Below are 13,671 nucleotides of genomic sequence, written 5' to 3'. Positions count from 1 at the left end.
GTATATGAGGTAATTTTATTATCCGTGGTGCACAATGTAACATGTATAAAAGAACCTGAAGAGACATCTATTTCAAATATCAGCCAGGATATGAGTGTATAGAGAAGTGAGAGCTTTTTAGGTTAGGAAGTTTCTGATCAATGAGAAAGTATCCTGTGATAGCCACACATTTTGGAGAAAAATTCGCAAGCCAGGGGGATGTGGACTGGGGTAAAAAACATGGGCAGTATACACCACCATAGCAAAAATGATTAGTGAGGTGGCTTTGAACATGGATGGCTCCCAGGGCTCCAAGACAGCACAGCAGCTAATGAGTTGGTATTGATAGTGGAGCCAGGATGTAGGGTGTCCTTCACACACCTGAAATCCGTGGTTGGCACTTTCAAGCTGCAGAGTCTGTCCTACCCAAGATGTCCAGGTTTGGATTTCCGTCCTTGCCTCTCCACAGAATGATCCTGGGTTACTTCTGAGTTGCTGTTTCTTCATTACCTGGTTGGGTGTATCTTCTTGCAGCATAGATGAGGACTGATGCTTTGGCACCTCTCCTGGCACGAGCTTCCCAGAATTGGGTGTTCTGCCTTGCCGTCTGCACTATTGCCAAAACTCCAGTTCAGCTAGACTGATTCCGGCAATAAATTATTTACAAAAGGAAAACACTCCCACGCTAACTTGTGTCTAACTGAGCTGCTCCCAGTGACTCCTTCCAGCTCATTTCTGTTCTCTCATTAATGTACAGTAGAAATTTCCAGAGGCCATTTGCCGTGGAATGATGTTATCACTCTGCTAACTAATATAGAATGCCTGCATGTGTAGTCTTCTGTTTTCTAGCATTTTCTTTTCTTTTTCTAAAAAAAATATATATAAATATATATATAAAAATATATATATATATATATAAATATATATATATATATATATTTTTTTTTTTTAGAGAGGGAAAGGGAGGGAGAAAGAGGGAAAAAAAACCTTAGTGTGTGGTTGCCTCTCCCGTGCCCACTACCTGGGACCTGGTCAGGAAACTAGGCATGGGCCCCGACTGGGAATCAAACAATGACCCTTTGGTTTGAAGGCTGGAACTCAGTCCACTGAGCCACACCAGCCAGGGCATGTTTTCTAGTATATTCTATGGTAGTTAAGGATATATATATATATATATTTGAACAAATTTTAAAGATTAATAAAATGTCTCTTCTTAATCTTTCTGTGATTTTTATTAGCTATCTTTGGTCATACCTGTCAGGAGAGCTATAACCTTGTTACTCTCAAATAAACTAGTATCTTGAAGCCCTGGCTGGTATAGCTCAGTGGATCGAGTGTGGGCCTGTGAAGTAGACGATCATGGTTTGATTCCCAGTCAGGGCACATGCCTGGGTTGCAGGCCAGTTCCCAGCAGGGGATGCACCAGAAGCAACCATACAGTGATGTTTCTCTCCCTCTCTGTCCCTTCCCCTCTAAAATTAAGTGAATAAAATCTTTTAAAAACCAAACAAATAAACTAGTATCTTGAAATCTTGAACTTTTCTTCAAGTCTATACAAGAACACAAAAGTAAGTACCTGTCGTTGCCTTGATTTGAAATAATATTTTGAAAATGCCTCAGTCTTAATATGTAATAGAAATACCATTAGATGTCATTCACATATGTGAAAGCTCCTTGGGGCCTTTGATAATATTAAAGAGGCTAAAAGGTCCCAAGATATAAGAGTTAGAAAAGTGCTGCCATTAAGTAACAAAGACAGAAGGTGGACAGAGGACCTCTGGCAGGGCATGGCCTCGTCCTTCCAGTTTTTTGTGTTTTTTTTTATAGTTTCATGTATTTTAATAGCAAACTTACAGGAACAGCACAGAAGACAGACAACATTAAAAACATACTTGCATGTAGGACAACTCAGTTAGAAAAGTATAGTGAATGGATGGAATCTACTGTATGATAAAAATGCTACAAACACCGTTTAGTTGCCATCAATAAGAAATTTACTTGTTTTTAAAAATCCAAATGCTGGCATTGTCCAGAAAAATTTAACAGGTTTATTTATATTGTTATAAAGTTGAACTGCTTGAAACTTGTTCACTGAAACACCTTGACTTGCATTAATGCTTTATGTCCCCGCATTTATATTTTAAAAATTCACACACAAATGAAAATGGAAAAACGGCCAATACCTGATTTCTGTCCCCTATTTTCCACTTGCAATCATATACTTAGGTACCTTTTTGACCCCAAGAAAAAAATATTTAACGTTCAGAACTACCAATAACAGGAAGAAGAGATTTCTTTTTTTTTAAAGAATGAAACGTTTCCCATCAGCGTGGGTTCTTAAGCACATTCCCCATGTATGCGGCGTGCTAGCTGGATGTCTTTTGGCATAATCGTTACACGTTTGGCGTGGATAGCGCACAGGTTGGTGTCTTCGAAAAGGCCGACCAGGTAGGCTTCACTCGCCTCCTGCAAAGCACCAATAGCTGCACTCTGGAAGCGCAGATCTGTTTTGAAGTCCTGAGCAATTTCTCGCACCAGACGCTGGAAGGGAAGTTTGCGAATCAGAAGTTCAGTGGACTTCTGATAACGTCTAATTTCACGAAGTGCCACAGTACCAGGCCTGTAACGATGAGGTTTCTTCACCCCTCCAGTAGAGGGCGCACTCTTGCGAGCGGCTTTGGTAGCCAGTTGCTTCCTCGGTGCTTTACCACCGGTCGATTTGCGGGCAGTCTGCTTTGTACGAGCCATGGTATAGGGACCTCTTTACCCCCCTTCTCCTTCGGCTGGAGCTCAGCGAGCTGGAGGAGGTGCTGGCGTTAGAGAGCGACAGCGGCTGCGAACTCTCATCCTTCCAGTTCTAAATAACTAGCTTAGCAACTCTGCAGAACATCATTTAACCTCTCATGCTTTGGCCAAAGTGGCTTGGCACTTGCTAGAAGCCAAAGGAAACATTTCCCCCCCTTTCTAATCTTTGATTAATTCAATTTCCACCAAATTCTTTTTTTCTCCCCACAAAGGCTGCTTTTATCTATTTTATCCTAATTATTTAGAATCCATTGTATTTTTTAGTCTTGTGCAGAAATTTTGTTTTGACTGATTCCTTCCAGACAGTGCTTCCCTCCCCCATCTCTTCCTCCACAATTTTCATTTCTTCACCTTTTTCTCACACCTGTTCCTATCACATAGGCCTTCTCTCACTCTTCAATTCTTTTATTGTTGTCAAACAATTGAGATCAGACTGCGAAGAGACAAGAGATGATTTCTTGTGGTTGGCCTCATATAACAAAAACTGTCTTCATTGAATACCCATTCTTCTATTTATTCATTCATTTAGCCAAACGACATCACTAAAACCTAAGGACAGAGATAATCACCATCTTCCCTATTTTGGAGAAGAAGAATGTAATCTAAGATCTGAGAATGTAGGCCTATAAAGTTCTTACCAAGAGCAAGAACTGACTTATTCACCTTTATATGGTCCACAGTACCCAGCAGAATGCCTCTTGTGTTGCTCATTTTCAATATGTTTTTGTAGGGTGGGAGCCATCTATTTTCAGGTGGGAAAAGTACTTCACACTGTGTTGGGAGTGACGAATGGTCAGATTCCTCATGCTGTGGAATCAGCAGATATGAAGTTTAATGACATTCCTTGGTAGAATGCATCCACCCACATTTCTGGATATTTGGACCAAAACAAATGAGGCTTTGTGTTCACATGAAATATCAGAGTTTATAGTCTGAGATGGGAGGCAGATATAGAAGTGAGTCTGTTTCTCAGTAGTGAAGTACATCCCTGCATGTTTCCCTGTAATACTGCATCCTAAAGAATATGACAGCATTTGGCAGCACGTACACAAACCCCAGACACTATGGAACTGCAGGATATTTTGAGATTAGATAGTGAAAAGTGTAGCCAGAGACAACATTGTCCAAGATTGTTCATTTCTTCTACTTACTTGCTCTATTTATTTTCTTATTTTGTACCATTTGCTTGTCAGTCACAATATTCTTGTCTTTCTTCCAAAGCATTTTAAGTGCTCTTATTCTGGCCATCTGTGAAGTTGGGTTAGATATTATGATTCTCATTTTACAAAGGATATTGAAGTATGAAGTAAAAGGTTTTGGATGGTCATTGGCCAAGTCTTAACCTGGCTCATGACTCTTTGAAGTTTTCTTCCTTCCTTCCTTCCTTCCTCTCCCTCTCTCTCTCTTTCTTTCTTTCTTCCTTTCTTTTTTTCTCTCTTTCTTTCACTGTTACCAAACAATGAAGGGCAGTAGATAAAGAAAGAAGGAAAAAGAGCAATGAGATTAAAATATTTGGATTACTGTAATAATGCATCTTTGAGTTTGAACACATACCCACCCACTTACCTGTGTGAATTCAAGAATGAAATGGAAACTCACTTTACTGTGTGGGCATGAGGACCGACTCAAGGACTGTGACAGGAAATGTTCAGGTTGTGACCCTGAAGCTCTTCCAGCATGAGATCACATTCACACCCTTAAAGGCACACCGATGACTATCATTTGATGATTCGGAACAGGACATGCAACTTTACTGAACTTGAGAGTTCTGTGACATTTTAGCCTTGACATTTCAACACCCATTGTTTGCAATTTTAATTTATCCCAGTAAAATCAGCAGGTGGAAAAGGAGAGACTCCCAGTGTTTAAGGGTGATTATATGTTCGTATGCAGGTATTTTCAGATTCAACAAATAGGTATGGGGGTTAAAGATTTTATTTTAAACACTTGGTTAAAGCCTTCTAAAGGAAGTTTTAACTAGAGTTCATATTTAATTCTTTCATTTAAGAACAATTGTTAACAACAAAGGAAATACACTCAAGAACAGTGCAAAAGGTTATCTGGTTTCTTGTCACAGTGTGGAAAGGAATAAGAACTACATGTCATGCTTAGGAAAAAGTAGTAATCCTGTGGTGAAGGCCAGGGGAAGGGGGTGGGGGCTGGGCGGAGGTGGGCAAGGGGGTCGGGAAATGCAGAACGTCTACAATAGTGTCAACTATAAAAATTTTAAAAAAACCCACAGCAATGTGGATTGAGCACTGTCCTGTGAACCAAAGGGTGGCCAGTTCAACTCCCAGTCAGGACACATGCTGGGGTTCAGGCCAGCTCCCCAGTAGGGGGTGTGTGAGAGGCAACCACACACTGATGTTTCTGTCTCTCTCTTCCCCTCAGTCTAAAAATAAATAAATAAAAATCTTAAAAATAATAAGTAATCCTTAAAACTTGTAAAGAGCACATATGAAGTTGAATCGCTGTGGTTCTGAGCTGCCCACAGGGGCCTGTGACAGAGATTTGTGTCACAATTGGTCACAGTACTCTCACTCTTTGCTCAGGCCTTGGCATTTTTACAGCTATAATTAATTCTCTGACTCATTTTATCATCGTAATCTTAATTTCTGATTGCCACACATTTTTTTTTTTTTTGCCTCTATTTTGGAAACTCATGCCCAGGTAATCATGCTGTTCTAGGATAACACGGATGTTCTTTCATATACAAGTTAATTTGGCATCAATTGCAAAATCGTACTGTGTATCCTCAATGTGCTAAAGGGGAGTTTAAATAAATCCCCTTACATGAATATGTTCTAGTCCTGCTGTTTGTGCTTCTCCCCAGCTACATGATTTCGGACACGTTACTTCTCTGAACCCTGTCTGCCTCTTCTGACATGTTGAAGGTTTGGTCTGAATGAACTCTGACATTCCTTCCTATGAAAAAATTCTACGGTCCTTTGACCATCCTTAACAATGGAAGTGTAAAGAGATCTTTGCTTAAGTAGGTTTCTAATTATTCTTCCTTGTCTGCATAGTCTTGGATCACTTGCTTTTATATAATTTATGTTATTTAAAAGAAAATTAGTTACCCTGGCTGGTATAGCTTAGTGGATTGAGCGCAGGCCTGCGAACCAAGGGATCGCGGTTCGATTCCCAGTCAGGCCACATGCCTGGGTTGCAGGCCAGGTCCCCCACATGAGAGACAACCACACATTGATGTTTCTCTCTCTCTTTCTCCCTCCCTTCCCCTCTCTCTAAAAATAAATGAATAAAATCTTAAAAAGTTAGGGCACATTGATCTGTCTTTTATCTTTAAGGAAAATAAAGCTTTTCTTTTTCTTTTGAGGCAGGTATTGTATACCTACCATGAAATTATCTGTATAGTCTTCAACGGTCAATAAATACTGGATGAATTAAATTAAGTATTAATAATTTATTAGTTTTATGATCATATGTTTTTATTGTTCAATTTTCCTTTGCATGTTCCCTTTTCCCCATTTTCCAGTTCTTTCTTTTTCCTTTTTCACTTTTAATCCTTTTTATTTTTTCTAAGCGGTTATTTGGAAATTTTTGTTTTTCTCATGATTTTCCACTCTTTAATTTTCTTTCCATCTCTAAGGGACTTCTGCAATATTCTTAGGTTGGGCTATATGAAATTGCCATTTTTGTAAGTCAAAAATACTTAAATATCAGTTAATTCATACAGTTCTACCTAATAATTTTCCTCAGTGCTTAGCAGCACAGCATTTGACACATGCTCAGTTAATATTTATTGAATGAGTAAATAAATCCTCATTTTCATCAATTTCTCTGAGGGCCTAGGTAACATTAGGCAGATAGCTCTTTATCAGTTGTGGAATCAGAAGTCTTTAATCATTGACGATCTTACCAAATTTGCTCATTGCTTGATCCTTTTAAGTCCTTTTCATCAAAATGCTAAAGGTAGAACTGAGGATATGCTTGTGAGCAAGCCTGTGATTAGCCACATCAATGCCATTATATGTATATGCATGCATCAGTGTTACTAATCATAAATTTATGGAGCTTGCATCTTTTTTGTGAACGTTTGAGTAAATGTATGCAGTTAACATCTCAAAAAGCTGGAATATGTTCAAAAAGAAATGGCTTGTTCAGAAATAGCAGAAATTGGAAAGAAGGTTAAGTTTCTTAAAACCCATTATTTTAGTCTCATTAGCATTAATATGAAACTCAGTTATGCCCAAAATGGTCTCCTCTGATGGTCTACTTTCAATTGGCCATTAAGAATTTATGCACGCTGAAATAGGGACGGAGCCTTGGAGCAGAGACTTGTAACTGTGGAAACAATTTAGTTTTCCTGAGTTGCTGGTGACTAGAATTTCTGACACTTCCCATTAAAATGTTTAGTTCAGGATGCTTTGAATACTTTAATATGTTATCTCATGAGCCCAATTTTTTTTACAACTAAGATCTTGGTTTAATGCATTGACAAATAGATGTAGACTTTTAAGAAATTTATCTAGGGGCATTTAGTAAGTGAATCAGGGGCAACATTTAAAACCAGGATTTCTGGTTTCTACCGAATAGGATTTCCACTTCACCCCATTGGCATTAAAATTCTACTTAGTCATTCAGTAAGTGCACTTATGATTCACACCAAATGAGTTATGAAAAGTTTCTTTTGTTCTCCTTTAGTCAAGAAAAGGTGAAGTTCAAGATCTGACTCTGACATGTGGCATCAACCTCTCATACAATAAAGGGCTATACATATCTTTTGTAAAATACCCAAATAACTTAAGAGATTAGTTAGCAAAAAGATACCTTTACCAAAAGGAACCTGTTAAAATGAGTTTTCACACAGTCCAAACCCTTTTAAAAATGAACTCTGAACTGTTTAAATGCTTACATCATAGGAAATTATGTTGTATTAAGTGATGACTTTGAGTTAGTTTCCTCCTTCACTTCTTACTCCAAAATAAACTCCAGATAGCTTTAAAAATAAAAGAAAAGTCCTGACCGGAGCGGCTCAGTTGGTTGACCATGAGCAACCTCCTACACAGCCGAAAGGTTGCCCGGATCCCCTCTCAGGACACATTTTTGGTTTGTGGGCCTGGTCCCCATTGGGGCATGTGTGAGAGGCAACCGAGATGGGTATTTCTCTCCCTCTCTTTATCCTTCCCTTCCCCTCTCTGTAAAAATATATATATATATAAAATCTTTTAAAAAAAGAATAAAATGAGAAATGACCCCCATAAAAGAATTAGGAGAGCATATAGATGGATAATATATTTTCCCAGAATGGCAAAGGGATCTCTAATAACAAAAATTTTAAAAAATGATAAAGAGCCCTGGCTGGTGTGGCTCAGTGGATTGAGCGCCTGCCTGTGAACCAAAGGGTCACCAGTTTGATTCCCAGCCAGGGCATATGCCTGAGTTGTGGGCCAGGTCCCCGGTGAGGGGGTGCTGGAGAGGCAACCACACATTGATGTTTCTCTTCCTCTCTTTCTCCTTCCCTTCTCCTCTCTAAAAATAACTAAATAAAATCTTTTAAAAAAATGATAAAGAAAAAGATTGATATATTTGACCCCATAAAATTAAACATTTTTAGAAACTCTAAGACAGCATTAAAAGTAAAAGGTACATAACAAACTGGGGAAAATAGTTGAAGCAAAAATGACAGATAAGGACTTGAGATCTTTATCTTTTAAAATATATAACAACAAAATAGAAACAGACTCATAGATACAGAGAACAGACTGATGGATGGTTGCTAGTGGGGTGGGGTTTTGGGGGCTGAGTGAAAAAGGTGAAGGGAATAAGAAATACAAATTGGTAGTTGCAAAACAGTTGTGGGAATGTAAAGTACATCATAGAGAATATACTCAATAATATTGTAATAACTATGTATGGTGTCAGGTGGGTGATGGAAATTTTGGGGAGAACACTTTACAAGATATATACTTGTATAACCACTATGGTATACCTGAAACTATTTCAAAATAATACTGAATGCAGATTGTAATTGAAACATAAAATTTAAATTAAAAAATACTGTAACAAATCAACAAGAAAAAAACCATGTAAAAAAACTGATCTAACACATGAATAAACAACTCACAAAAGAGGAAGTACAAATAGACAATAAATAACCCTTAGAAAATGTTCAGTTCCACTAATAATCAAAGAGCTGAAAAGTCAAATGAGGTTCATTTTTGTTCGTTACATGTAGAATTGAGAAGGGATGGTACAAAAGGCGTTCTCTCTTCACTACTGAAATAACCATTTTAAAAGACATTTTAGCAATTTGCTTTAATAAATGTGAAGATTCTGTTCTTAAACATCACAAGAGATTATTGCCTAATCCACTTTTATTTACCTAACTATTGCACCCATGCATTGCTGATTTGTAAAGATACCATCTCACTAGTCAATCTCAGAATGATGGCCCTGAGTGATTCTCTAATTGCACATGTAACATCTCCTCAGTGATTCTACATTTTACTTATTTATCATTTTCTACATATGCCACTAAGAAGCTCAATAAAGTTCCAGTTTATTCATAAAAGCTTCTTTTATTTCTTTTTTTTAAAGATTTTATTTATTTATTTAGAGAGAGGGTAAGGGAGGGAGAAAGAGAGGGAGAGAAACATCAGTGTGTGGTTGCCTCTCACATGCCCGCACTGGGGACCTGGCCTGCAACCCAGGCATGTGCCCTGACTGCGAATTGAACTGGTGACCCTTTGGTTCACAGCCAAGCTCAATCCACTGAACTATCCCAGGCAGGGTTATTCATAAACAATGTTTTAAAAATTAACATGTCAACTTCAACAAAGTAAACTAGTTCCTCTTGCCCTCCTGACTTTTCCAAAAAGTTAAGAAACACTTTTCTTATTTTGTATTACAAAAGCAATCCTTATAAAAAGGACCAGGAAGAAAAAAATGTCTAATCCCACTTCCAAGTATATTTCCACTTGGAGTACATGATCCCAGGCTTTTTTCTAGGCATAAATACATGTATGTATTATACATGCTCTCAAATTAACCTCTAGAAAGCGTTATAAATTTATATGCCCATCTACATAAAATGGAAAATGACAAGCAAGACCATAATTTCTCCTTGTCAACAGTGGATATTAACGTTTAAAAAATAGTTTAAAAATACCTTCTTGTTTTAATTAATTTTCTTTTTCACTTACTAAATGGTTATTTATAGTTTTTCTGTTTTGAGTGTTTTATTAGTATTTTAGCCCAGTGTAATTCCAAGGTAGTTGGAACTGTTTGTTTTAGTTGGGCTTAGTCTATTCTTGGAATTTCTATGGAACCACAGATTATCATTTATCTATGGCTTGTTCTGCATGTAAATTGTAATCACTATAACTTATAGATGTTACTTGAATCATTTCACCTTTACATTTAAGGACACATTAAGTGTTTTTTCCTTAAAAAACAGAACACTTCTTTTTTAAAAAAATGTTTATTTATTTATTTCTAGAGAGAGGGGAAGAAAAGGAGAAAGAGAGGGAGAGAAACAGCAATGTGTGACTGCCTCTCATGTGTCCCCCCCACTGGGGACCTGGCCCGCAACCCAGGTATGTGCCCTGACTGGGAATCAAATTGGCGACCCTTTGCTTCTTAATGATATCTCTTTAAGCCCTTTAGGAGATACAAAGATAAATAGTAATATAAGTAACATTTTACCCCTGGCTGGTGTAGCTTGGTGGATTGAGTGTCTGCCTGAGAACTGAAAGGTTGCTGGATCAATTCCCAGTGAGGGCACATGCCTGGGTTTTGGGCCAGGTCCCCGGTTCTCACACAGTGATGTTTCTCTGCTTCTCTTTCTCCCTCCTTTCCCCTCTCTCTAAAAGTAAATAAATAAATTCTTTAAAAAAGTAACATTTAAAAAATTGGTATAAAATGTACATAACAAAATTCATAATTTTTAACCATTTTAAGTGTATGATACAGTGGGATTTAGTATATTTACAATATTGCCTGATCATCACCACAATCTAATTCTAGAACATTTTCATCATTCCAAAAACAGGCCTCATACTCCTTAATCAATCGTTTTTCATCCCTCCTCCTGCTCATCCCTGGCAAACCACAAATTTATTTGTGTCATTGTGGATTTGCCTATTCTAGACATTTTTAGTAAATGGAACCATATAATACATGTTTCTTTGTGACTGGCTTCTTTTACTTGGCATAATGTTGGCAAGTTTCATCCATACTATAGCATGTATCAGTACTTTGTTCCTTTTTATGGCTGAATAATATTCTATTGTGTGGATATACCACATTTTATTTATTCCTCAGCTGGTAGACATTTGGGATCCTTCCATGTTGTTTTTTTTAAGATTTTATTTATTTATTTATCTTTAGACGGGAAGGGAAGGAGAGAGGGAGAGAAACATCAATGTATGGTTGCCCTTTGTGCGTCCCCTGCTGGGAACTGGCCTGCAGGGAACCAGCCTGCAACCCAGGCATGTGCCCTGACTGGGAATCGAACCCCGATCCCTTGATTTGCAGGCCCATGCTCAATCCACTGAGCCACACCAGCCAGGGCTCCATGTTTTAAATATTATGAATAATGCTGCTTTGAACAATCATGTACAAGTTTTTGTGTGGACATGTTTCTAATTTTCTTGGGTTTACACCCAGGAGTGGAGTTGCCAAATCATACAGTAATGCTATGTTTAAGTTTTTGAGAAATATAAAGCATTTTTAAAAAGATTTTATTTATTTATCTTTAGAGGGAAAGGGAAGGAGAGAAGGAGAGAAATATCAATGTGTGGTTGCCTTTCATGTGTCCACTGCTGGGAACTGGCCTGCAACCCAGGCATGTGCCCTGACTGGGAATTGAACTGCAATCCTTTGATTCGCAGGCCCGTGCTCAATCCACTGAGCTATGCCAGCCAGGGCCTAAAGCATTTCTGAAGCCTAACTAAGTGTGTGCACTTAGCTAAGTACTTAGATTTTCTCATTGCATCCTCATAACTTTCATGGTAGGTCCAATTATCATGTCCATTTTACAGTTGAGGGCACTACAACTTCCAGATGTGAGCTCAGATGCTCACAGACAGTTGGGGCAGGCCCAGGATTTAAACTCAGGCCTTCTGGCTCCAGAATCTGAAGTCTTTACTACACTTACTGTCCTGAGGCACATATGGTTCAAAAAGGACAGAAGAGGCCCTGGCTGGGTAGCTCAGTTGGTTAGAGCATCTTCCTAATCTGCCAAAATTGTGGGTTCGATCTCCAGTCAGGGCTACAAGAAGCAGCCAAAGAATGCTTAAGTAAATGGAATAATAAGTTGGTGTTTTTTTCTTTCTCTCAAATCAATGAATAACATTTTTAAAAAATGACAGAAGACAGCACATAAGTAACACAACAAGGCAAAATGAACTAAGAAAAATAAGAGCCATGTAATGTGCTTAGAGAATTGGAGGTGGAGAGTAGAATCAGGAAAGGCTTTCTAGAAGAGGCAACATTGGAAGTGAACCTGAATTTATGGGAACACATGCAAGAAGAGGAGCTGGGGTGAAGGCCAACTAGGTGAAAGGACTATTACAGGGACGGCAAATTAGTTTCCCTTCAGGTGCCAATTCCAGCTCATTGGTGGTGGCTGTCAGTAGCACTGGGTTGAGATATATCCCAGCTCAATGGCAAAGACTGTTAGGATTAATTAGCAATATCTGCCATGGGCAGGGGAAGGGACACTTAAATAAGCACTCATGATATGAGTTTTCCTCACTGCACTATTATCACAATGTGGAGGGAAGAAATAATGGGTCCTGTTCCAAACAATGACAGCATTTTGACTGGATCATAGGGTAGGTGCAGGAAAGCGGATGCTAAAATAAGATTGGAAATATGCGATGAGGCCATATTGCAAGCTGTCTTAAACGACGGACTGAGGTTGCTCTTAGTTCAGTAGAGAGTGGGGAGTCACTGAAGATTTTTGAACAGGGGAACAGTGGCATAGGAACCCTACGATAAAGAGATTAACCTGGCAGTGGCATACAGAATGAACTGATGTGGGAAAGATTAGAGACAAGGAGACGGTAAAAAATTTAGTGGTGGTGATAAAGCCACGTTAAAAGTGAGCTACATTTCCCCCCATTCATTAGATAAAGGTTAAACGAATATGTGAGAAATTGAATACTCTAATGCTCTGCTGATGATACAGTAGTTCAATTTTTCTGGAGGGCAGTTTGGCAATATGTATAAAAAGCTTTTTTAAATGGTCTGCTCTTTTAAATCCAGTTTCTAGAAATTTATGCTGAGGAAGTAATCCTGAATGTATACAAAGATATAGCTCCAATGATGTTTATTGCATTCATATTAGAAACAAAAATACGCCCTCGCTGGTGTGACTCTGGATTGAGTGCTGCCGGCCTGCAAACCGAAGGGTTGCTGGTTCTATTCCCAGTCAGGGCACATGCCTGGGTTGCGGGCCAAGTCCCTGGTAGGGGGTGCTCAGGAGGCAACCACACATTGATGTTTCTCTCCCTCTCTTTTTCCCTCCCTTTGGCTCTCTCTAAAAATAAATAAATAAAATCTTTAAAAAAAAGAAACTAAAACAAAAGCAAAAATGTCACCAGTTGCTGGTTGTGCAATTTCCCTTGTTACTAGTCAGCTTGAGTCAGGAATTAGCATCTAATTCACTGTAGAGAAGTCACATGCAGTATTGAATTTACTAAAGATTATGTAGGGGGGATGGAAGAGAAGTTTTTTGTTTTTTTTTTTTAATTGGAAAATACTTGGCAGACTTGGTACATTCTCGGTTGGATGTTTGTGCTTCCTCCAGGTTGCTGAGCAGAGATGTTCCTCTCTGACCCTTCCCCACACAGCGCCCAGCCCTGCTCGCTCCTCTTCTGTCTTCACTGTTCAGTTACTTTACCTGCTTGACTTTGACAA

General features: G+C 38.6%; 2 protein-coding genes across 2 annotated transcripts in view; one reads left to right on the top strand and one right to left on the bottom strand.

Moving 5' to 3' along the window:
• CCDC73 (coiled-coil domain containing 73) overlaps positions 1 to 13,671 on the top strand; it is a 310,502-nt gene that overhangs the window by 162,501 nt on the left and 134,330 nt on the right. The window lies entirely within an intron of this gene.
• On the bottom strand, positions 2,281 to 2,783 carry LOC119045563 (histone H3.3A-like). The gene has a single exon (XM_037140319.2). The coding sequence runs from the start codon at positions 2,725 to 2,727 to the stop codon at positions 2,317 to 2,319; it is 411 nt and encodes a 136-aa protein (XP_036996214.2). The 5' UTR covers positions 2,728 to 2,783; the 3' UTR covers positions 2,281 to 2,316.

Source organism: Artibeus jamaicensis, unplaced genomic scaffold (assembly GCF_021234435.1).
Source record: "Artibeus jamaicensis isolate MK-2021 breed Jamaican fruit bat unplaced genomic scaffold, CSHL_Jam_final contig_797, whole genome shotgun sequence".
NCBI classification, from domain to species: Eukaryota; Metazoa; Chordata; class Mammalia; order Chiroptera; family Phyllostomidae; genus Artibeus; species Artibeus jamaicensis.
This window is presented reverse-complemented; position numbering and strand designations above follow the sequence as displayed.

Bases quoted from the DNA above. Each gene is read 5' to 3' on its own strand.
- LOC119045563 (XM_037140319.2), bottom strand. From the start codon at position 2,727: ATGGCTCGTACAAAGCAGACTGCCCGCAAATCGACCGGTGGTAAAGCA.